Here is a 24,067-nt window from a genome sequence, read left to right as displayed (position 1 = left end):
AAAAAGCCCGGAGAGGGGCAGTGACATGGTAATATAATGTAATCACACCCGCCGCCCGAGAAATGACCGAATAAATGGACAGCGGGGCACAAAATCACCCGATAATGCACAAACAATAACGGGGACTACTTGTTTCGTGGAGGGATCTCTACAATCCTTCGCCGGATGTGGTGATGACGTAGCAGCTGGAGTAATAACTTCATGAAACATTGTACAAATATGAGAGACCCCGGGTTTACTGACACACGTCAGACGTGGCCGTTCAGACTGTGACGATATATGTGTGTTTTGACATGTATGACGAGTTTCAGGTTCTGTGTTTGTAGTTCCGGTGCCGTGACCCCGGTGACAGCCCCGGCCCGCGCAGTTTGACTGAGAGACCGTGTCAGCATGTGGAGTGACCGGCACCAGGCGGCCCGACACCTGCAGCGCTTCCTCAGCGGGTCCGTGAGAGTGCTAGTCAATACAGCGCTAACTGCCAGCGAGTCTGGGGGGATTTTTACATTTTGTGCCAAACTAGCCGAGTTACACCAACATAGGGATATGGGATATTAATTAAAGGGACACTACACCCACACTGTGTCACCCTGTGAAGCACTCTGGGTGCAGTGTTCCTGTCCCTTTAATCCTGAAATGTAAAACATTGCCGTTTAAGTGAAATGTTTCCAGCAATGTTTACGTTGCCGGGTTAAGACGGCCACTAGAGGCGCTTCCTGGCCCTTCATGGAGTTTGTCTCAGTGAAACGGTGCTGGACGTTCTCACACTTTGCTTAGAGGATGTCCAACGTCTTCAAATCTCCCGTAGGAACACAGTGCTTACAGCGCATGCCCGTTTTGTCCCCACCATTAGATTAGCTAATATTGGTGTCGGAGGAGCCCAACACCAGTGCCAGTAGGACATGGGCACTGGAATTGAGTAAGTGAATAAGGAGTTTAATAACCCTTTATGTGCCACTGGAGGAGGAGGGTGGGGAGAGTCCCTTTAGCGTTAGGAATACATTTTTGCATTCCTAACGCTAAAGTGTTTGGCTTTTAAGTGAGAATTGTTGGGATTCACCATGATATCGCATTTTAAGTTCTAAATAGACAAATTGAAAATATTCTTCCAGTTTGTTTACTTTGGCCTTACTGCAAGTCAGCTGTTTTTTTTTAGTTTGAATATTTTTGCCTAAAATTTGAAATCCCTTTTGAATTCTAGGTTATTTACTTAAGTGAAAGACACCACAAGCTTGGATCAGGGTCCTAAAGTAAAGTCCTGTGTGCGGTTTCCATAGCATTGCTGGTTAACCACTACTACTCTAGCTGTGATAGACTTTATATATCTAGAATGCCTAGCCAGATTAGAACGCCAAAGGTTGCTATCCTCAGAAGTGATTTATAGCGAATAGCCTACTGCAAGTGCACAGCAAGTGTCCATAACAAACAGACCCTCACACCTTTCACCAGGAGGAGTCTCCACCAACGTGGATCTCTCATTGTGCTGACTAAGGTTCAAACAGAAATCGCAGCAGTTGGACAGATAACGGCAGACTCAGAAGACATTGTCACTAGTCAGAGTTGTGTTATGTCAATTGTACAAGTGCAATGTTTTAATGTCACAGTTTGACTTAATTGTTTCTAAAGTAATTTGTTACAATTAAAAAAAAAAAAAAAGAAACCCGACTAACATACATTCAATTTTTTTTATTTATTTATAATAAATATCAGTATTAACAATACTTTTTTTCTTTTGTTAGTGTTAATGAAGATGTGAAAAAAGGAGACTCATCAGGCTCTTTTCTTTATGAGGTAAATATCTTTGAAACAATAACAACGTTTATACGTAAACCAGAATATCCACAATTCCTTAGTATGTGAAACAGATACATTTCATGCATCTGTAACTTTAAGAAAATAAATCATTACCTACTCCTAGCTCCTTCAGACTGGGATTGGCTTTAAGGGTACTCTGAATATTAAAAGAACACTATAGTGTCTGAAATAAAAACATGTATTCCTGTCACTATAATGCTGCAGTGGCTATTTAGGTCCCCCGCCCCCTTCACTGTGGAGTGAAAAGGTTATCTCACCTACCTTTTCTCCACTGCCATGCTGGTCTTGCCTCAGCTGGCCCAGCATCCATGGCTGTGATTATCAAACTGGCTGTCTCTGCCAATCCAAATTTTTTTTTTCATAGGAAAGCATTGTGAGTCTATTGCGCATGCATGACAAAATGTTTGGCCCAGGGGCAAATTCAACCTAAAGGTCCTGCAGCAACTCAGCCCCCACAAAAAAGTCTCCTCTCCCCACAGGTCATGCTGTGGCCTTAAGGCAACTCCGGTCCTAACAGGGCTGGCATTACCTTCCTTGCTGCCCTAAGGTCAGTATCCTCAATGGATATATAGGCTGCTTGTGGGGTTGCATGTCTGGAAGTGGCTACTTGTGTTTAATTTGGGACTGTAGTGGGGAAATGGAGACATAGTGGGGTTATATGTGATGTAGTGGGAGGGGAGTGTCTACAGTGTGAGGAATAGGGCCTTTAGCAGTGGGAGGTGAGGGACTATTGTGGTTTGTGTAGTGGGGGTATAGGGATTATAGTGGTGAAAAGGTGGCTACAGTGGGGGTGACAGGGGCTGTGGTATATTGACTTCAGTATAGTACTTCCATGTTCCCAGCTTTCCCAAGACAAATATAACTTGTTTCTGTTTCAGTCATCCTCACAGTTTGAGTGCCACATGAAACACATCCATGCAGAGAGAATTGGCACTTTTTCATTCCCACTTTTCTCTAGGCCTCCTTTGCAATGACTTGCTGTTTTATAACATATTGATTATTTAACCTCCCTGGCGGTAATCCCTAGCGTGGCTTTCAGTACCAAAAGCAGTAACCCTGAGCCACGCTCGGGATTACACTGTAGTATCACTTACCTTGTCCCTACGAGTCCATGGTGTAAAAACAATGTACCGCTTTAACATTAAAAAATACTGACATAATCAGACTGCCAGTGAGGTTAAATGCAGGGGCTGCAATCTGAATGAACCAATGTCCCACTGTTTAGGGGCTTGTCGGTATGACGCTGGCATTGGTTCAGTGTTGGAAATCTCTTTGACAGCATCACGCAAATCTTCATGGAAGTTATGGTGAAATCGAAGAATAGCAAACTCTTCCCTATAGCATTATTGCAATCTAACTATCCACCCTTTGTTAACAGAAATCATTTTTTTTTAAAAAATTATAATTTTCTTTTCAACCCAGGATGATCTTCAAGTACATGTGCTCAGGGCTGGCCAGTGCAAGTCATTGGACAATTTTTGGAGTGGAAGTGGGGTGACTTTTATCTTTGAAAAAAAGGTAAGTGATATAAATTTCCAATGTAATAATGTGCATGGTTTATGGTAAAGCAGAGTATAAACTATGTCTTACTTTATAGCCTTTCCGATTAGAAGAGGATTTACTGGATGAATCCCAGGATAACGGCAGCCATGTTTCTGATCTGGCTCTTCAAGAAAGTTCCCAACCTATGGCTGTGCCAACTATGAGAGCCAGGTATATAGGTGACACTCTTTAAAACACATATATAACATTCAGTAATAAGGTGAACTATACATACATTCCTTTATAAAATGTCCTGCCACTTTCATTTGAAATGTCAACTGTTTAACCACTCATTATTTACAATATTGAAGACGATATTATTCATGATGTATCACTTATACCCAACATTCATAAAAAAACGATATTGCAAAAAAAAGTGTCCTGCCTCTTACTTTTCTTTATAGTTTTAGATCCGAATACGTTTTAGATCCTCTCAAAAGATAAACTAATTGCCATAACTATATCTTAAGTAATTATTTGGTTGCCTTCCATGCTAATCCACCCATGAGACTACCATTAATTTTATTTTTATTTATTTTTTTAAACAAATTTCTGCCCAGATACATATTCATACAGTTGATGTACTCAAAGTGTGATTTATGGTTGTCTGTTTTTTTTTTTTTTTTGGTAATTTCAGTAGAGTATTCAGAATTCAGTGTGCACAACATTATACTTATTTTGTAACTGTGCATTTTTAAACCCCTTTCTCTGATGCTCCCAAGTATCTGCTGCTTGTGATTATATTTAAAACCTTGTAGCACAAACAGTTTGTTATGGCAGAGTGCCTGTGTAGTGTATAAATATCAAATTGTAACATATTTAAAGTGACACTCCAGAGCCCTACAACATGGGTTTACTTCAGGTTGATCATGCCAAACTAATCTTAGTGATTTTTTTGATTGGGTAACTAAAATTATAGATCAGGGTGGTGCAGTAGACATTGCTTACCTAGATTTCCGTAAGGCTTTTGACACTGTTGCACATAAAAGGCTTATCAATAAACTGCAATCTTTACGTTTGGATTCCTATATTGTTGAATGGGTAAGACAGTGGCTGAATGACCGGCAACAGAGGGTTGTAGTCAATGGAGTATATTAGGCATGTGCATGGGAAAAAAGTTCGGTTTGGCATTCCGAAATTCGGGATTTTACTTAATCCACCAATCAGAGAGTTATGAGTCAAATTACACAGTGTGGGAAAATTCCAAAGAACTTTCCCACGCTGTGTAAAATGACACAGAGCACTCTGGTGGATTTCAAATCAACCAATCAGACCAACCAACCAATCAGAGTACTGTGACAGGTAAATGTAGAGACTTACCTGTCAGTCTCTTCATTTACATGTCAGAGCACTCTTATTGGATGGCTTAAACCCACCAATCAGTGTGCTCTGAGCCTAATTGCAGGGCGGGGCAAGGCTTTATAAGCTCAGTCTGCGCGGAGCCCTCCATGGGTGAAGATGGATTTTTTTTTTTTTTGGGGCGCTCGTTTTTTTTATTTATTTATAATTGCGTCGGTTATTATGGATTTTTATTTGGCCTTTTTTGGGGGCTGAAAAAAGAAGATTTTAGAAGAAAGAAAACATCGAATGGTAATTTTTTTTTTTTTTTTTTTTTTTACAGGTTCTTAGTTAAAGGGGGGGACCTTAGGTCCCCCTCCTTATTAGTATTTAGGGCCCCACCCGCTCAGGGGTGGGGGCCCGGGGGGAGGACAATAGGTTCCCCTCCCCCATTATTTTACATTAGGGCCCCCACCCGCCGCTCAGGCTCGGGGGGGGGGCTTATTTATTTTTTTTTGCTTACAGGCTGCTCACTGTTTAATAGACATGCCCCTACTCGCGCTATAGCGAGTAGGGGCATAATTTACTAATACTAAGTAATCTTTACTTAGTATTAGTAAATTTGGCAGAAATACCAATTTAGGTCTTTCAGCCTTTTAGTAGATAGCTCCCTAATACCGTGGGAATTAGGGAGTTATCTACTTATTCATTCCTGTCATTAAACTGACTGGCCAAGTAACTTACATTTTATATGAATGTATGTTACTTGATTGTTGTAAGTGTTGCAAATGCTTACAGGTGAATCCTGGCTATGTTTGTATACTTTTTATTTAAAATTGTATACAATGTAACATTCTTCTTCTTTCACTGGGTAAGTATATTAGTACTTAGGCAATACTCTGCTTCGGAACTTCGGCACTTTGACACTTCGGAACTTTGACACTTCGGAACTTCGGAAACTTTGGTAACTTCGGGACATCGGCAATTCGGCACTTCAGACATTCGGAAGTACCCGAATGTCCAAAATTCGTCCGAATTCCTATTCGGACCGAAACGAATTGCACATGTCTAGAGTATATTCGAAGCTTGGGCTTGTCACCAGTGGGGTACCTCAGGGATCTGTACTTGGCCCCATTCTCTTTAATATTTTTATTAGTGATATTGCAGAAGGTCTTGATGGTAAGGTATGTCTTTTTACTGATGATACCAAGATATGTAACAGGGTTGATGTTCCAGGAGGGATAAGCCAAATGGCAAATGATTTAGGTAAACTAAAAAAAGGGTCAGGACACATTCGGGGGCGGAGCCTGGACACCAAACCGAGCAGACGTGTCTAGCACGAGCTCCTGCCAAGCGGGCAAAAAACAGGGCAAAAGCGGAGGAAATATGGCCCAAGGCCCTACACGGGTGCACCACCCATGTCGGGGGTGCCCCGCCGACCCGATAGACACTAACCCGGAGCCCGTCGGAGCCAGGAGTGCGGAGACACAAGCGCGGCCTACTAGGGCTGGAGCCGGGGAGAGACGGCCGCTCTCCTTGACGCAGAGGCTCCCAAGCGACTCCCCTCCAATCTACCTCCCCCCCCCCAGACCGGTGGGGGATATCCCGGTTCCCACTGGACGAAGCGACCAGCACAGACAGCAGACAAACCAGCCGCATGGCAAACTGGTGTGACAGGCCTCCACTACACAGCCAAGATGGCTGCCCAACAAAGACCTCCAGAGCGGAGCGCCCACAGCAAGCCGTTACCGCCACTAAAGGGGACCTTCGACTGGCTCTGCAAATGTTTCACGGACGCACTGCGAAGTCGAGGCGCGACCTACCTCCAAGCAGAAATCCTGGTGGCCTCGTGGATCCGTCCAGCAGTGCGGCGCAGCCACTACAGATGCACACCGCGAGCCTCAAAAGCAGCCGTCCGGCAGCGCAGATTCCTGCTGTCCCCAAGGCGGGAAAAGAAGCCACGCTCCTCCGGCGCAAGCACCCACCCGCAACCATACTGCAGCGAGACCTCCACACAAGCAGCACCTAAAAAGCTTTCACCAAACCAGCTTCACAGTGTCTGGCACGGCATGGCCCGACTCCCTGCCACCAGCGACGCAGAGCGAGAGATCGGGCGGCCGCATACCCCTCGAGACACCATCGGAGCTGGCTCCCAGCACAACGGCACCCTGCTCAGGTGCTCCAAGGGAGGGCGCAGACCGCCGCACCGGGAGGACTCTAAGATCCAGCGGGGCATTGGCTGACCAACGCCACAGGCGCCCTGCTATACCCCCAACTGTCCGCATTTACACAGCAGACACACTCACCATGTGAAAACGGACGGTCAGGAGGGATAACAAGTTATAAAGTTTGTTTCATCAGTTCTAACTTAGCCGGTTTCTCCTACTGCTCTAAACTGCTAGAACTGTATGCTAGATGTCATTCCCCAACGTAAGGCTGGTAGTCTAATACTTACAAATAAGCACGATATAGCTTGTAACTCAGCAATGTCTTAGCAAGCACAGTAACTGTAAAGTACAGCTTAGCGCAAAAGTGATTTCTATAAGCCTTACTGTGTTACCGTGATGTACTTAACCCTTTACCCTCTATCTAAAGCTACGGCTCCATCTTGTTATCTGAGTTACAAAACAAATCTCGTTAGAATATGACCCCAGTGGTAACCAACCCACAGCTTGATGAGCTCTTGACACAGCAAAATAATCACTTGTTTAAACAGTTACGCGAAATCACTCTATGTTATGTTATACAAATGCCTAAACAAAGTAAAGCTATACTGTTTATATCTTTATATAGAAAAATGTGCTAGAACTACCTTGTACCTCTATGTTCAAATGTTAGTAATATGCTAGAGGATTGCCTTTGGGGTATCTCACATGCAAATGTTATACGCTCACGCACTACAAAAATAAAGAATTGAAAAAAAAAAAAAAAAGGGTCAGAGTTGTGGCAAATGACATTTAATGTGGATATGTGCAAGATAATGCATCTCAGGGGTGGGGGCCAGAGTACAGAATATTTGATAGAGTCCTAACCTCAACATCTGAGGAAAGGGATTTAGGGGTGATTATTTCTGATGACTTAAAGGTAGGCAGACAAAGTAATAGAGCAGCAGGAAATGCTAGCAGAATGCTTGGTTGTATAGGGAGAGGTATTGGCAGTAGAAAGAGGGAAGTGCTCATGCCATTGAACAGAACACTGGTGAGACCTCACTTGGGAGTATTGTACGCAGTACTGGAGACCGTATCTTCAGAAGGATATTGATACCTTAGAGAGAGTTCAGAGAAGGGCTACTAAACTGGTTCATGGATTGCAGGGTAAAACTTACCAGGAAAGATTAAAGGATCTTAACATGTATAGCTTGGAGGAAAGACTAGACAGGGGGGATATGATAGAAATATTTAAATACAAAGAGGGGAATCAACACCGTAAAGGAGGAGACTATATTTAAAAGAAGAAAGACTACCACAACAAGAGGACATAGTCTTAAATTAGAGGGACATAGGTTTAAAAACAATATCAGGAAGTATTACTTTACTGAGAGGGTAGTGGATGCATGGAATAGCCATCCAGCTGAAATGGTAGAGGGTAACACAGTAAAGGAGTTCAAGCATGCGTGGGATAGGCATAAGGCTATCCTAACTATAAGATTAGGCCAGGGACTAATGAAAGTATTTAGAAAATTGGGCAGACTTGATGGGCCGAATGGTTCTTATCTGCCGTCACATTCTATGTTTCTACGTTTCCTACAGCACTCCAGCTTGCTAAAAAGCTTTCTGTGTGAAGAGTGTGTCTTTTTTTTTTTTTTTTCTGTTTGCTCTGTAGAACTAAACTGAAGAGGCTGCAATTGCCCAGAGCAGCTTCCTTGCAAAGACTTCTCATTGAGCTGCGTTGGGAAGTCTGTGATTGGACAGCCACAGAAAGTCTGGACAGGTTTAGAAGGTGTGGGCTTGCAAATGCAGCAGACAAGAGAAGTGTAGGCTTTTCAAGATTTTTTTACATTTACCCCCAATGAAAAAATGCATAATTAAATAGATGCAAGTTTTCATTTGGGGTATATTTACTAAACATTGCATTTTATTTATGTTGTATTTGGGCAGTTACGTGTCCCTGAAAGACACAGTCAGTACTAAATGCATGCTAGGTATTTTGTGTCTAATATCTGCCGTAATGTTAATGAGGAAAAAGTAATATTTTTACAGTCTCCTATCTTGTATGAAATAAAAGATGAAAAATGTGAAGTATATTGTTGGCCTAGGTTGGTGATAGTTAATGAACTTTACTTCCTTTGAAAAGAATATTTAAAAATAAACAGCAGAGCAATGACCAAGATTAATCTTGACTGGTTTGAATTATATTTATTATAATCAGTTCTGTGGCTTTCTAGGCAACTCCTTTCCAGCTACACTTTGGCACAAAATCCTAACATGACCCAGCTGAGGGATGGGAAGCCAGTGGACATACTTCCTCCAATGTGGGTGCGATGTGACAGCTCAGATTCTGAGGGAACATGCTGGCTGGGTGCTGAACCCATTAAAGCTAATAGGAATGAGATAACTGGGATGAGTTTTCGCATGGTAACCTGTGCAGGTAAATGAGAATTATCAATCACTACAGCAGAGCTAGACACTATTTCCCCACTGATGCTCAATGTTAATAGTTTAATTAGCTAAAACCATGTTGACACAACTGCCCCGCAATGTTAAAGGAATACTTCAAGCACCAAAACCACTACGACCCGCTGCAGTAGTTATGGTGACAAGAGTGCCCCCCAATGTAAATACTATTTTAGAATGGTGTATTTTCCTGGGGTCTTCCAGGTGCCACTCTTCACTACAGTCTCACCAGAGTCAGAGGCTCTATTTTACCTACGCTTGGTGATGCATGGTTTACCTGGCAGATCACAGGTAGGAAGACAAAGCATTCTTTAACTGTTTGACTACCTGCAATGGGGTGTGCCAGGACACTTCTGACATTAAAACAACTACAGAGTGTTGTAGTGGTTATGGTGCATGGAGTGGTCCTTTAACTAATCTGTCTTATTAACACCAGATGATTTCATATTGGCCATCAGCATAGGGAAAGAGTGCACTCAGAGGACTTGATAAATGTTTATAATTCTGCTTTATTGTGCAATATGTGTCAAAATAGGTCAACGTACTTTTCAGTATGTAATTATTTCTTAATTGGGGGTGGGTGGTGATGACAGATACTTTATTTGAAATCCTGGACATATGAAGCATTTTAACAATCAGGACTTATAAGTGAATCTAACTACAGGCCTTGATTAGTCAACATTCTGCATGATTAACGTTATCTTTTTATTTTTTCCACTTAGATTTCCTTAATTATACAATGTAAATAGTTCTGGGTATGCTTCCTTATGGTAATGTTAATTAAACCTGTCTTTGTTTCTGTTAATAGGTCCCACAGCTGATAAAACCTCATTCCCTAGCTTGGAAATGCTAAGGAAAAGCCATAGAGAGAGGCACCATTCATCTGCTGTGAGTTTGTTTGGCTAATAGGGTGACATTATATATTTTTTTATATTCTAAGCAATTTGTTGAAAGTTATGTATGTATTAATTTTTTTTTAAATGCAAATCTTTGTCACTTTAATCAGTAGAATAAGGGGAAACAGGGACAAGGAAGTTATGTGCACCACAAACTATTAAAGGACCATAGACAGATGTAGTTTTGTGAGTATGCCTTTGCTTACTTATCAATAGAAAATAATGCCTTTAAGGCATTAGTGTTGCTTATGATGACATTTACCCCAGCTAGTCTAGATCCATTATCAATAAGCAACTGCTAACCCCCATGGTGTATGGTTTTAAGGACCAGAGTACGCTCTGAGATTACTGCCTTGACCAGCGTTGCAGCCCATATATACATATATTTTGACATTAAGTCCTGCCAAATGTACACTAAAAGTGAAGTTCTTGCACAATGTTATTTCTAACTTATTGTTGTTTTACAGATGCAGACTAGGGGGTTTGCGCAATATGACTTATTTGGCACCAACACTGTTGAGAACTCGGTTATAGAATCACAGAGCAGTGTCATGGTTGACTTTGTCTGGAATGGTGTGGACAGCATCCTACAGATCCCACCACTAACCTCAGCAGCAACATTGGTATGATACACTCTCTATTACATACAAGTGATAGCTTGTCCTACTATATTATTATTATCGCTATTTATATAGCTCCGATAGATTCCGTAGCACTTTACAATATTCACCTTAACATTTAGAACATGCCATACTCTGTATCAAGAATAGTGAACAGTGTGGCTCCCCACTTTATAGTCGTACATCTTTTGTAATACTTTGCCAACCTTAAGGATGAGAGTTTGCAGTATTGTAGATACTGTGGATTTAAGCTTTGGCCACCCTTGCATGTACTTCTGTAACTTCCCATTAAATGAACACTCCAGCCTTCTAAATAAATCAATGTATTTAGAGTTGGTTAGTCTAGAGGACCCCCTGTCCCACAGTAAAACCTGTTTAATACTTGCCTCTAATTCACTAAAGAGAGGGTCCCTCTCTCTGCTTTGCCTGCTGGGAGACTGATGATCTCCAGTTCATTAAAATGCTTCTCAGAGAATCATTAGGCACTGCGCACAGACAGTGCATTTCATAGAAAAACATTGCGTTTTACTTTGTGCTGGGATGCAAATCGATCAGAAAGAGCACTTTCCCAGCTGTCTGACAACTGTGAGGGTGCGATTTTAATTTGCAATCAGCACTTTGATAAAGTGATGAAAGAGCAGATATTCTGAAAATTTCTAAAGCAGAGGGTTCTTTTAATAATTGCAAACTGCTCTATTTTCATACATGTCTTAGATAAAGAAAATAATTAGACCAAATACCATTTCATATTCCTTAACTGTTTTCTGTCCACTTCATTTTGTAAAACATTTTATATCTTTCAGAATATAAAGGTGGAATCTGGAGACCTCAGGAGCCCAGTTTATCCTGTATATAAAGAACTAGATTTTCTGCTTGTAAGTGTCCTTCAGTATTAATCTATATTATTAGGCTATCTTTTATTCCTTTTTGGTGTTTTTTTTTTTTTTTTTTTATCCCCCATGCATAATTTGATATTTCTTACGGTTATTTTTTTGATTGTGATGCCGTGTTATAATTTTTTTTTTTTTTTTTTTTAAATCATGCCTCTGAAGAGCAAAATTAAAGGGACACTATAGTCACTGGCATAACTTTAGCTTTTGAAGCAGTTTTTGTGCATAGATCCTGCCTCTGAAGTTTTACTGCTCAATTCTCTGTCCTTTAGGAATTAAATAACATTTGGTTTTGTCCATGCAGCCCTTGCCACACTTCCCATGGTTGTGAGTCAAACAGCCTACATAAAAAAAATAAAAACATGGTTTCATTTTCAATCAGATATTAACTTGCGTTGGCAGTTTTTAGACCATGCTTTGTAAATTGAACTTTAATCACACACAGGAGACTCCTGCAGGCTCTAGGTGGTTATTGCAGACTATGCAATAAAGGAAGTTTAAACATTAGAACTCTCTTTACAGGAAGTGTTTAGGAAGACTGTGTAAGTTACACGCAGGGAGGTGTGACTAGGGCTGTGTAAACAGTGATTTAACTCCTAAATGGCAGAATATTATCAGTGAGACTGCATAGACACGATCAATATACCAAAACTGCTTTATTAATCTAAAGTTGTTTTCGTGCCTATAGTGTCTCTTTGACAAATATGCCTGTTCATTGGCGTTATGCTATTTCTCTTTTGTACAGTGTATTCATACTGATGTTCTACCTATGATCTTATATATATCTTCCTTGTGTGTGTACAAACAGTCATGACTAAGTTAAAAAACAAACAAACACATGTCTAAAGTTTGTGGGACAAAAGTCCATTGTTTATTTTGAAAGTATTTGCTTTTTTCCATGAAATATATGGAAACCTTGTGTACACTTTTTTTTTTTTTTTTTTACTGTTAATGTTTTTTTGCGAGATAATGCACAAAGAAGCCTTTTATAATTCAGATAAATATGTATAAAGGCTTTATATAAAGTTATCCATAAAAAGAAACAGTGGGTAATACAGTTTTTCTTGCGGCAGGTTTTGGCAGACGGATTAAAGACAGGGGTGACAGAGTGGCCTGAAACCAGTGAAAGTAAATCAGCTGTGGAATTAGTCCAGGAACTCTTAAATGGTAATTTAGTGATTTATTTTTTTTTTTTTATTTTTTTTTTTATTCCATACATCTCTGATATCATATTTACATTTTATTTTAATCTATGTAAAAGATTACTGGATGTTTTTTTGCTTTTTTTCTATTGTGTGTTCAAAATATAACAGCAGTAAAATTAATCAGTATAGCTAATTTATCTCTATCTTTTTTTGACAGAACTGAAAAATAAACTGGATGGGGTTAATAATACGGGAACCAAGAAAGATCCAGAGGTGACTGTATATATGTAGTAGGCTTAAATTATATATATATATATATATATATATATTATTATTATTATTATCAGTGAGATTTGTTTCAGCACTGAAGGGGTTACAGATTGTATTGGCAAGGTCATCATAAAGCAATTCTCCAGTCTGCATGTTGTAGGTAATACTCAGGGGTAGTATCGCAATTATTAAGTATGGCAATTACATTGAGTGATGCACATGCCGACTGCACGATTCAGTTGTTTTGCCTGAGGGCGCATAAAATAAAGGAAACCTAAATAAAAATTGATAGAAAGCTAGGAAATAACAAGTGCGCCCGAAGGGGAATAACTTCTTGTCGAGGTCTATTGCTTGTATACTGCTGAGGATTTACTCCTGAGGCTTGATAGGGTTATCCAAATGGCCTCAATAAAATTATTTCCCACTATTTTTGCAGGGCTCATGTATTATGTATGTGCAAGTCTCGCTGCACACATGATGGATGTGGATAGTTCTTTTTTTTTTTTTTTTTTTTTTTTTTTTTTTTTTTTTAAGGCACTCTGATATGTATTGCTTTTAAACAGGTGATGTGGCCTTTTAACTCTTTGGTGGCCAGATGAAAGATTTACCTGAAATGGATCTGTGCATGTGGCCCTATTAACACTTTTACTGTTACTTTGTTCTGGCCTCTTGCACAGTAGTCATTGTCATTAGTAATGTTAATAAACGTTTCCATTAGGAACTGCACACATCCTTTGAGTTAAATAATCCAAATAATATGCTGGTGGTCCAGGCTCAGGGGATGGCAAACCCCTGAAATACTTCCAATGCAGAGACAGTCCAGGCACACAGATTCCATCATACTGCAGACATTTTATTGAAATTAACATGACAACGTTTCAGGCCATATGGATGGCGTAACCTACCTGTTAACAAAACATGTTCATGCATACTATACTTGTATGTGTAATGCAGTGATGTCATGACTTGAGAAAGGTGTCCATATGCCAAAACATTGTCAGTTTGTGCTTATTCTGCATTTATTATTAATGTAATAACATGTGACTTCTAACTATCTATATATATATATATATATATATACACACACACCATATTCAGTTAATCACTGTTATGTTACTTTTAGAAATGTAAGAATTTAAGCACTAATCTACTACCTCAGTTTTGTTAGCAATATAATTTCCACTTAGATAGCCATGGGCAAGCTGTTTTCATGCCACATGAAATATGGATATAGATAACATGTCATATCTTAACAGTTGTAAAACTATATAACTCCCATCATGCTTTGCAATAAACCTACTTTAGTGTGAGAGAGCATATGCTTCATAAAGAGGCAACTAACCTTGTAATAATATATTGTTTGCCATTGTAGCATGTTTTACAAAATGAATAAAAATAATTACTTATCTCAGTCACGTTTGAAGTAGGCTGATTTTTAGCTTAGAATGCATTTTTTATAGTGCAGTCTGTGTGATGGATAAATGTCCCCGATACCTTTGTCCTGATTTTTATAAGCTGGCCTTCCGCTAGTGGCAAACAATGGGTGGCTTGGGTGGACTTGAGCTGTCTGCTTGACGTCTGTGTGACCTAGATGTGACTTCCCAACTAGAGAGATCTGTGGTTTATGCAGTGAATAGTAACTTGCAAAGAGCATTGTACTATTTGTCAAAATTGACCCTTTAAATAACCATGACATCTAAATCATTCAAACCATCCAAGTAAGATCTCTGCCTTAACTTGTTGTATCAGAAGAGGGATTATTCCGTCAATTGAGAATGGCATGTAACCAAGAGGTAACTGAATGTGCCACTGTCCAATAGGACATGTAAAGTATGAGGTGTAGGTTAAAAAAAAAGAGAGACTGTACAACATATAAACTTCATGAATGTGGTTAAATCTCAACTCAAATATATAAAATAAAACTCCCTTTTATGGTAGTGTTCGTACAAAGTAGAATGCATTGTAGCAGCATGCATTTGGCCTTTGAATATTGAAGGACATTTGCTTTTAATAGCTCTTCCTCTCTTCTAGAAAGTTAAAAGTGACGTAGCAGCAGTAGATAGCTCCATCCAGTCTTTTATCACAGAGCGTGGCGATCTGGACTTTGCTGAGATGGTCTGGTGCAAAATGAGAAAAAGTAAGAAATATATAGAAGGTCTGTCGGCAAAAGTGGTAATTCTAGACAAAATCCAAATATAGTTTAATAGTAAAAACTGGTATGCAAATTTGAGTACAAAAACTTGTATTACAGCATTATGTCACTCCACACACAGCATTCCACTTTAGATTACTATTATACAGTTCATTTGCAATAACATTCTGTTTTAGACAGTTTTTAAACCAAAGGAAGGTTTTTAAGGTTTAGAAAGCTCTTTCTACCATATGAACTGAGTTTTGCTTCTTAGAAAGCAATCAAAGGATTTAGTCAGAAATATTAGTACATAGAACATGACTTAAATATCTCCAGTGTATACACAACAGTCCCTAAAAATGCTAGCATGCATATTCTATTATGATTGCATTTAGAAAATATATAGATGCAGATGCAGGCATACACACACACACACACACACACACAAAATATATGACCAAAGATATGCGGACACGTGACCATCACACCTGTATAAGCTTTTTGGATATCCCATTCCAAAACCAAAGGTATTTTGTGCAGTTGCCCCTTCCAGGCGACGATGTTTAAGTTTATGTGGGCAGCAAAAAAAAAACACCTTACATTTTCATAGAAACGTAGGTTTACTTACGTATAAAAAAAAACCACAGCATTCCCACTCTACTAAATCCCACCCCCCGCCCCACTAAACCATAGCATGCCCCTCTACCACCCTGTGCCAAATCTGATCCTCCCACTGACACACACATATTCACTGACAGACACACACACTGACACACACATACTCACACACTGACACACACATACTCGCTGACAGACATTCACAGACACACACATACTTGCTGACAGACACACATACATTCACTGACACAGACACACACACTGACAGCCACACATCTGACAGACACACGCATACTCACTGACAGACACTCACACACTTACACATTCTTTTCTTTATTGCTCCTTACCTTTTGGAGCCCATGTGGGGCATGTCCCTGGGGTCCTTCTTTCTGCTCCTCACTGCTCCATTGCGCAGTTTAGTGATGTCGGGTGCCGGAATATGACATCATATTCCGGCGCCCGGCTTCACTTCAGACGGCGCGCACAAGGGAGCAGTGAGGAGCAGGAACCCTGTGCTCCCTCGCTGCCGCCAGAGACCTCTCCCCCCGGCCGGGTAAATGAGCAGAGTAGGCACCTGCAAAGTGGGGAGAGCAGGTGCCTACTCTGCTTGGAACATTAGGCATGTACTCGCGGCTCGCTGGGCAGCAAAGATGGTCCTTGTGGGCCGCAGGTTTGATATGCTTGCACTAGACATTCTAGGAGGTAGTGTTTTCCTCGTGTCTGCCACAGCCAAATTCTTCCACCAGACTGTGAAATAATGATACGTGATTCACCCCTCCAGAGAACACATTCCCTCTGCTCTAGAGTCCGTTGGTGGCATGCTTTACGCCAAGTCAGCCGAAACATGTTGTATGGCTGCTTGGCCATAGTATCCCGTTTCATAAAACTCCAGACATACAGTTTTCGTGCTGATATTGCTTTTAGACCCAATTTAGAATTCTGTAGTGAGTGATGCAGTAGATGATAATTTATTATTATTTTTTTAATGTGCTTCCTCACTCAGCACCCCCATTCTGAGTATGCATGGCTGAAATACCTAAATTAAATAATAAACAGGGCTCACAATAATAAACAGGGCTCACAACATACTATTGGCAATAGTGTGTGTATGCCAGCAATTCAAAGCAAGTTATAAACTTTAGGCCACAATAAAAGATTTGAAAAATACTTTTCAGTCAGCTATGTTTTTATATAGGTTATTTTTGGCTTGAAAATTATTTTGACATTTCAGTATGTAACCATATATTTGATCTCGTAACAAGCATGGGTGTGTGTGAAGAATACAATGCACAAATATATTCTTTGCAAATTAACGTGTCAATTGCTTTCCACCACAAAAAGTATTGTTTCATACTACATTGCTTGAACATAAGTGTCTGAATCTGTTTGCAAAACCGCTTTTACATGCACAGACAAGGCAATCTATCCATATTAGTGCCTAATTTACACTCACACTATTCAAACTTTATTTTAATTAAAAATTGTATATGTGTCTATATATACTTTTTTAATTCATTTATTATGTGTAGGTGTCTCTTCATATCAAGATGCAGTCAGTTGTTTCTCTCTCATAATCCAGGCCCTTAAACATGGTGAAGTGCATCCTTGGGTAAGTATCTTGTTTCTCATTTTGCTTTTCACCCCTTTTTTAAGGCTACACCTACCACCTAGAGCAGGGGTTCTCAACCCAGTCCTCAGGACCCCCTACCAGTCCAGGGTTTAGGGATTACCTGTGTGTGTCTAAGGTGTTTAGAAAAAGGGGGAAAAAACACATTAGACTCTAAGGTGTTTTTTTTTTTTCTCTAAACACCTTAGACACACACAGGTAATCCCTAAACCCTGGACTGGTAGGGGGTCTTTGAGGACTAGGTTGAGAACCCCTGACCTAGAGGGATGAGAAGATAAATGTACACACACAAAAAGATAAGCAGGGCACTTGAAGACGCCAAGTTATTTTTCCTTGCTTGGCTGCTTAACTCCAACCAGTAAATAAACAAACAAATAAAGAACTCACCTGTTGTTTTCCATGTCGCTTTTATTCAAGCCAAAGCAAACCGGTCGATGTTTCAGTCTTATGTTGGACTTTTTTCAAGACAAAATAACCACCTGCATTATGTCCTTACATAGGACACTAATAAGACAATGTATCAGAAAGAGGTAGAGGGAGCCCAGAACGAGGATCTAATAGCCCAATTGTGTATTGGACAAAATTCCAAATAGTTATATAGATCTCAGAGCAAGCAATCCAGCTGGTTCTAATTGCAAATAGAAAGAGTGATACTGTGTAAATAAATAGACAGAAAATATCACTAAGGAGAACGTTGAATCCTCACGGTCTCAAATCCCAGTGAATTTGTTAGATTTTTTTTTAATTATTTAGATTCATCGTGGAAGCAGCAGTACATTGAGCAAGCTAATTCAACAATCATACCATGGAAGCATGCAGAGTATCTCTCTCTCAGGCCTCACTCCCATCAGGATGCTGCTAGAGATTGGCCTGGACAAAATGAAGAAAGATTATATCAACTGTTTTATAGGTAAGTTTTCCAAGGCGTTACCTGCTAGAGATTGCTCAGACATTGTTATTTATAGAGCAGCTCTGCTAAAAACTAATACATTATATATCACTTTGGATGATTTAAACAGATTTCAGTATTAGCTGCTGCATTGTAAAGGAGGCTAAGATGCAGAAGATATATTCAAATAATCCAAAAGTCACAACTAAACATTGTGTACAGTATATCTGTATACATTGCTGCCCATGCAAGAGGCTCGGACAAATGGCGAAATAACAGGAGATGCTAGAAGAAGCCACTTACCATTCACTAAATCACACTCAGTCATGGTACAAAATCAGTCACAGTTGCTGCAAGTCCAATGATTCAACTCTAAGCAACATATTCAGCCTTAATTATTTGAAAATAAATCCATGCTTCAGACAACTATGTTTTCAGTGTTAAACATTACAGTGCATACAGTAATCAAGAATGTTTTCTTAACAGGTCAGGATCTGGCAACTTTCAATTACCTGGTAAGAAAACCTTTTGCTCCCCTTGTCAAGTCATAGTGTTATAGATTTATGGCTTAGTTGTTTGGCTCAGGGGAACAATAAATGCTGCAGGACAAATTTGTTGATCAACACATTAAGCTTAACCCTGTATCACCCAGTGAGTTACACGGTGATGGCCTACTTAGTTTCTACTCTGTTAATCTGTTACACTGCACGTATTTTGATTATTTGATCATATTTCATATAGTAAATATTTCTCCAAAAATAAAAAGTTGGTTTCCTTTTTGTTAAGAAAATGGAAGAAATAGATCCGTTTTTGTTGGGTAGGTGACGAGACTTTGCTCTCTGTTCCAGGATTACTTCATTACTCCTTCAGTAGATCTAGAGGAGCAGGTACACCGGGTGAAGAAACTGCATCACATGTTGGAAGTGGTTGTTATTTGTAATGCCTTTTTGACACTGGGGCATGAGAACCTTTTTCCGCTCACACAGTAAGTTTGCAATCTGGATATTACCAGTTACCAGATTAATTGGAGCAAAGAGCTCCAATTAGTCACCAGGAGAGAAGTTCTCTGGTGCAATCGTTTTACAAAACCATGTGTAGATTTCTATTTGGTGATAAAAATGTACCAGTAATTCTTATACACATTTTATATATAGAACGCCAATCATTTCTGAGCTATAATGGTAGGTTCACTAATTCTTTGCATTTCAAGCTGGTAGCCACCTATGAGAAGAACATGTTGTATTGGGATTATTTATTTGCAGATACCATTTGAAAAAGATGGGCTAGCAATGCTGCCCTCAGCTGATGTATTCATATAAAGAAATAGAGCATGAGTTATTTTCATAGCACGCACACTCTGTGTCCGCTTGGATGCTCAAATAAATGACATTAAAAAAAAACTATTAAAAACAATCTTGTGCTTATTGCTCTGAATATTAAAATTAATAGTTAAAACTGCTGCAAGTTAGCTAGGATAACAGTAGAGTCTGACCCAAAACGGCTGCTCATCCAGATAAAGTCAAATTGTCTCAAAAAATACACATCTTCAAAAAAAAATAAAAATCATCAAAAAAATGTAATACATTTAAAAAAAAAAGTGACATTTTGTTCTTTAAGACTAAGAAGGCAGACCAAAGCTGGATTCATGTTAAAGAAAGTTAACCATATTGGGGGGCGCAATGTCCATGTAATTTTAGTAGTAAGTTGTTATTTTTTGTTGTCACTTGATGTCCAGGTCATGTTTGAAGTACTACAAGGAGAATCCCTGGAATGAACAGCATGTCTTCCAACTACCTATTCGTCCAAGCATCATTAGTCATTTTTACCAGGAGTGAGTCAAATTATTTTATGCATCTACATGTACTGGTACAGCTGCATGTATGAGATCTAAACTACACTATATGGAGATGTCTTGCTATGTATAGTCTGCTCAAAGCAAATTTTATTCACTAAATGGGGACATTTGAGAATTCACCAGGGAACTGCAAAGTTCAATCCAAAATAGCCAAATTGGAAATATCCTCTTACTTTGCTATTTTGGAATAAAATATTAAATTCCTAACAAATTCTGTAGTACTCCTCATTCTTCATAAACCTAAAATTCTGCAAAACCCTGTAAAATTGGTGTCTAGATTTGTGGAATCTCTATTATTACTATCAGTTCATCCAGGGAACAATCTGTGTTTAAGTGAATTATTTAGCTGAACTTGTTCTTGAGTTTTATATTCTGGTGCATATTTATGGCATTTTTTTATGTACATTTCTACAGGTCTCATCCACACATTTGGAGAGTCGAAGTGCTCAGTGGGCATGGTCAGAAGGAACTGAAAAGTAGCTGGCAGCTGAGTTCCCGGTCTCCTGTAGATCACGTTTGCTTTGACATTCCAGGTACGTTGCCTCAGAGCCCATTCTAGACACAGCTCTGCAGAGAAATGTATTGACCCACTGAGCTTGCTCTAAGCAAACACTGCTCCTCTCCATGCCGGTGGTGCCACTTTGTGTGCTTTCCTGGCAGGCACATCCCTACCTAATGCATTCTTAATATTTAAATGGAACTCTAAATTACATGTATTTCTGACACTATAGTCACTATAGATCAGACGGAAAAGGTGATTTTACTCACCTTTTATCCCACGCCATGCCAGTCTCACAATGGCTGGCCCAGCCTTACTTCGCCTCCATGACTACGATCATCATAGAAAAAAAACATTGGGAGGCTATTAGGCATGCATAGAAAAATGTTGTGCTGCACCAATCAGCTTCTCCTCATGCTTTGAGTCAAGGCATCTCTATGGGGAGCTTTCAACGTCTCCATGCTGAGCGTGGAGATACTGAATGCTAGTGCTGCACACAGTGCAGCACTGGACTAGGATGCGCCTCTAGTGGCTGTCTGAGTGACTACCTCTAAAGGTGTTACTAGGCCGCAATGTAAGCACATGTGTTTACATTGCTAAAACTGCATGGACAGGGTATAGACAGCAGAAGCAATACATTAACCTGTAGTGGTACTGGTGACGATAGTGTCCCTTTAAAGTCAAATCATTTTTTGTATATGTAGCCCTTGCACAGCTTTCCTGGCTGAGACTGCAGAGGCACGGACTATATACCAAAATGTTTTATGACTGATGGTATATAAAAATACAAATTATTTCATGTATTTTTAAAATATCCGCACCTACTAAATTGTGACAGAAGCCGCTTGTGTGTGCAATAAAAGGGTTTATTCACTAAACAGATCAGTGTGGTCTATTGAAAGCTAAATTTCTAAACCCGTGCCAAAATTGGCAAAGTAAATGTAGGCTAAAATGCCAATTCAATCAATTACTTTGGATTACATTTTGCAGTTCAGTTTTCAGTGCACATCAATTGATTGTTTTAGTGAATAAACCACAAAGGGATTTTGAGATGCTTATGCGTGTCTTTTGGAGATGCTTATGAAAGAGAGAGATAATTTCTTCAGTGTATAACGCTCCAGCTGCAATATCTCAGAATCACAGGTCCAACTCCTACCTAAGATCTACTCTGCATTCCATACTTCCAAAGTGAAATGATTACTTTTAAATCGCATTATAATAAAACATCTAAACCACAGGATGTTTGGACACTAGTCTAAAGCTGAGTGTATTATTCCTTGTACTTATTTACAATATGTGTAAATATAAAAGCAACTGTGTGAAAATATGAAGAAGGAAAAGAAATGTGTGCATGGCACTCAAAATATTTTGTGTCTACGCTATTATGTCACTTTCCCCTCAATTTCTACTTTCCTACCAACCCAGATGTGCCAGTTGACATGACACTGAGTGGAGAGAGTGAAGAAATTCAGTATTACCGCACACAGGTCAGCTGCAGCCAAGTGCACTTCGTCTGAAAGTTCCATAATCAGGTACGGCTTCAGTGATCTGCTTTTCTGATACCTCTGTGAGATCTATAGCAACCGCACTCATTCCTGTTGAGAACCTCTCCGAATCTAACACACTGTGCAGGACATCCGTGATAGAAAAGACATAATCAGCAAATTGGTATTCTTCTGACAAGAGCTATCATGGAAATGTGCACCTCTTGGAAAATTATGTTTTGGTGGGGGAAAAATGTGATTAATAATCTAAATGGCCAACAGGGCACTTTAGTGTGAGGAATACACATTTTTACTTCTAATGCTTTAATGTTCTTTTAATTAAAACACTTATACACTGGAGGTTATTTATAAGGATTATAATTTTGCAGCAAAGTAAAGCTATGTGCAGGAGTATTCAGTGGTGACAGTTCCAGGAAATTTCACCACATGTGTTCTTTAAACATAAGACCAAATGTGATATTTTTTTAAAATTTCTTTTAGTAAATATATTTGTTTTTGATCAAATGTAAATGCAGAGATAAAAGTCTGAAAGTGCACCAGAAGGTTCCTACTTCAATTTTAAAAAGTCCCTGAATAGTTATTTTATTTATTTTTTTATTTTATTTTTTTTTGCCTATTTTGTTATGGTTCTCAAAAAACAACACCTTAACTCAATGTCTGTTTAATGCAGTATTTTTCTATTATTAGGAATTAAACTCCGTTCTTTTATTTTTCATTGTTCAGTCCTTAAAGACTATTTGGCACTGTGTTAAATTGGCCAGCACATCAAATATATTCTGCTGCAAACAATATGTGTAAACCCATATGTCAATTTTATAAAATCAGAGTTGGAGAATGAAAACACAATGGATTTTTTTTCTAATGAACAATTTCACAATTCTACATCACATTGTGCCTTCAGAGTAGAGTTACCAGAAAAATAACATTGGCACAGTAACTATGCATTGCAGATCAGAAAATTCATCTATTAATTTCAAACATCTTACAGCATTGTAAAGGTATTAACACAATGCACACTGCTGCGTGCTACCAAGAATAAACCACCATTTTAGCATCTTGCCATACTGAAAAAAGTCAACCGAGCAGTTCAAAAAGGGCAGGTGGTTGAAGTCTATTACACATGAGCTAAATCAATAATAACAGGTCTATTCGCTAAAGTGAGAATTTAAACTATTTCAAATTTAAGGCCAGAGTAGCCAAAGCATAACTGACTTTGAGGATTTTCCAGTTCTGCTACCTTGACCTTAAAGTTAAAATTTACTTTAAATTCTCACTTTATGAAGAAAAATAAAAACAACTTGCAAGATTTTTCAGCATGTGAGGTTGGTGCAATAATAACAGGCTGCCTAATACCTGTGAAGCAGAGTCTTTGTACCAAAAGCAATATATATCCTGCTTTTATTTAGTTGCTTAGTTGGTGAATGCTACTCCGCCATGTTTCTTTGAGGATCAATTAATTAATATGTCATACACACTCATTTTCAGAAAACAAACATCAGTGCCTAAGAGTGCAAAAACCAGGAGCTGGTTGATTGTTTCATCTGAAAGTATACTTCTCGTGCCTGGGGATTGAGCTTTTTGTAATGTATATTAAATATAGCCTAATGGATGTTCCCCTGACTCAGACACTAAAATCAAAGTTAGATTTTCTCCTAAATATGTCTCTAGTTTTTACACTCTTTAAATGTTTGTAAAGACCTGCCCTAAGTAGTTTGTATATACACATCTACTTCATAAAGTGCATTGGTCGTGCTGTACTCTAATTCAATCCTCCTTTCCTTCTGCAGGATCATGGATGAGGGATCCGACCATGTAGTTCAAGTCTTCATGAGTGGCAGCCATTAGCTGTTGCACTTAGTTGGCATATTAACTCGGAC

At 39.2% G+C, this 24,067-nt stretch overlaps 1 protein-coding gene and 1 long non-coding RNA gene across 2 annotated transcripts in view; one reads left to right on the top strand and one right to left on the bottom strand.

Moving 5' to 3' along the window:
• LOC134603105 (uncharacterized) overlaps nt 1-24,067 on the bottom strand; it is a 741,779-nt gene that overhangs the window by 26,051 nt on the left and 691,661 nt on the right. The gene's annotated exons all lie outside the window — the stretch shown is intronic.
• ZWILCH (zwilch kinetochore protein) lies at nt 235-24,061 on the top strand. Its single transcript, XM_063448747.1, has 19 exons — nt 235-443; nt 1,737-1,788; nt 3,235-3,330; nt 3,410-3,525; nt 9,017-9,219; nt 10,054-10,133; nt 10,609-10,764; nt 11,565-11,636; nt 12,725-12,818; nt 13,014-13,069; nt 15,098-15,203; nt 17,345-17,424; nt 18,196-18,352; nt 18,818-18,846; nt 19,180-19,316; nt 20,067-20,162; nt 20,601-20,719; nt 22,111-22,217; nt 23,978-24,061. The coding sequence occupies exons 1-18, from the start codon at nt 391-393 to the stop codon at nt 22,200-22,202; spliced, it is 1,794 nt and encodes a 597-aa protein (XP_063304817.1). The 5' UTR covers nt 235-390; the 3' UTR covers nt 22,203-22,217; nt 23,978-24,061.

This window comes from Pelobates fuscus, chromosome 3 (genome assembly GCF_036172605.1).
Source record: "Pelobates fuscus isolate aPelFus1 chromosome 3, aPelFus1.pri, whole genome shotgun sequence".
Taxonomy (NCBI): Eukaryota; Metazoa; Chordata; class Amphibia; order Anura; family Pelobatidae; genus Pelobates; species Pelobates fuscus.
The sequence above is the reverse complement of the archived record's forward strand: the minus strand, read 5'-3'. Positions and strand labels throughout refer to the sequence as shown.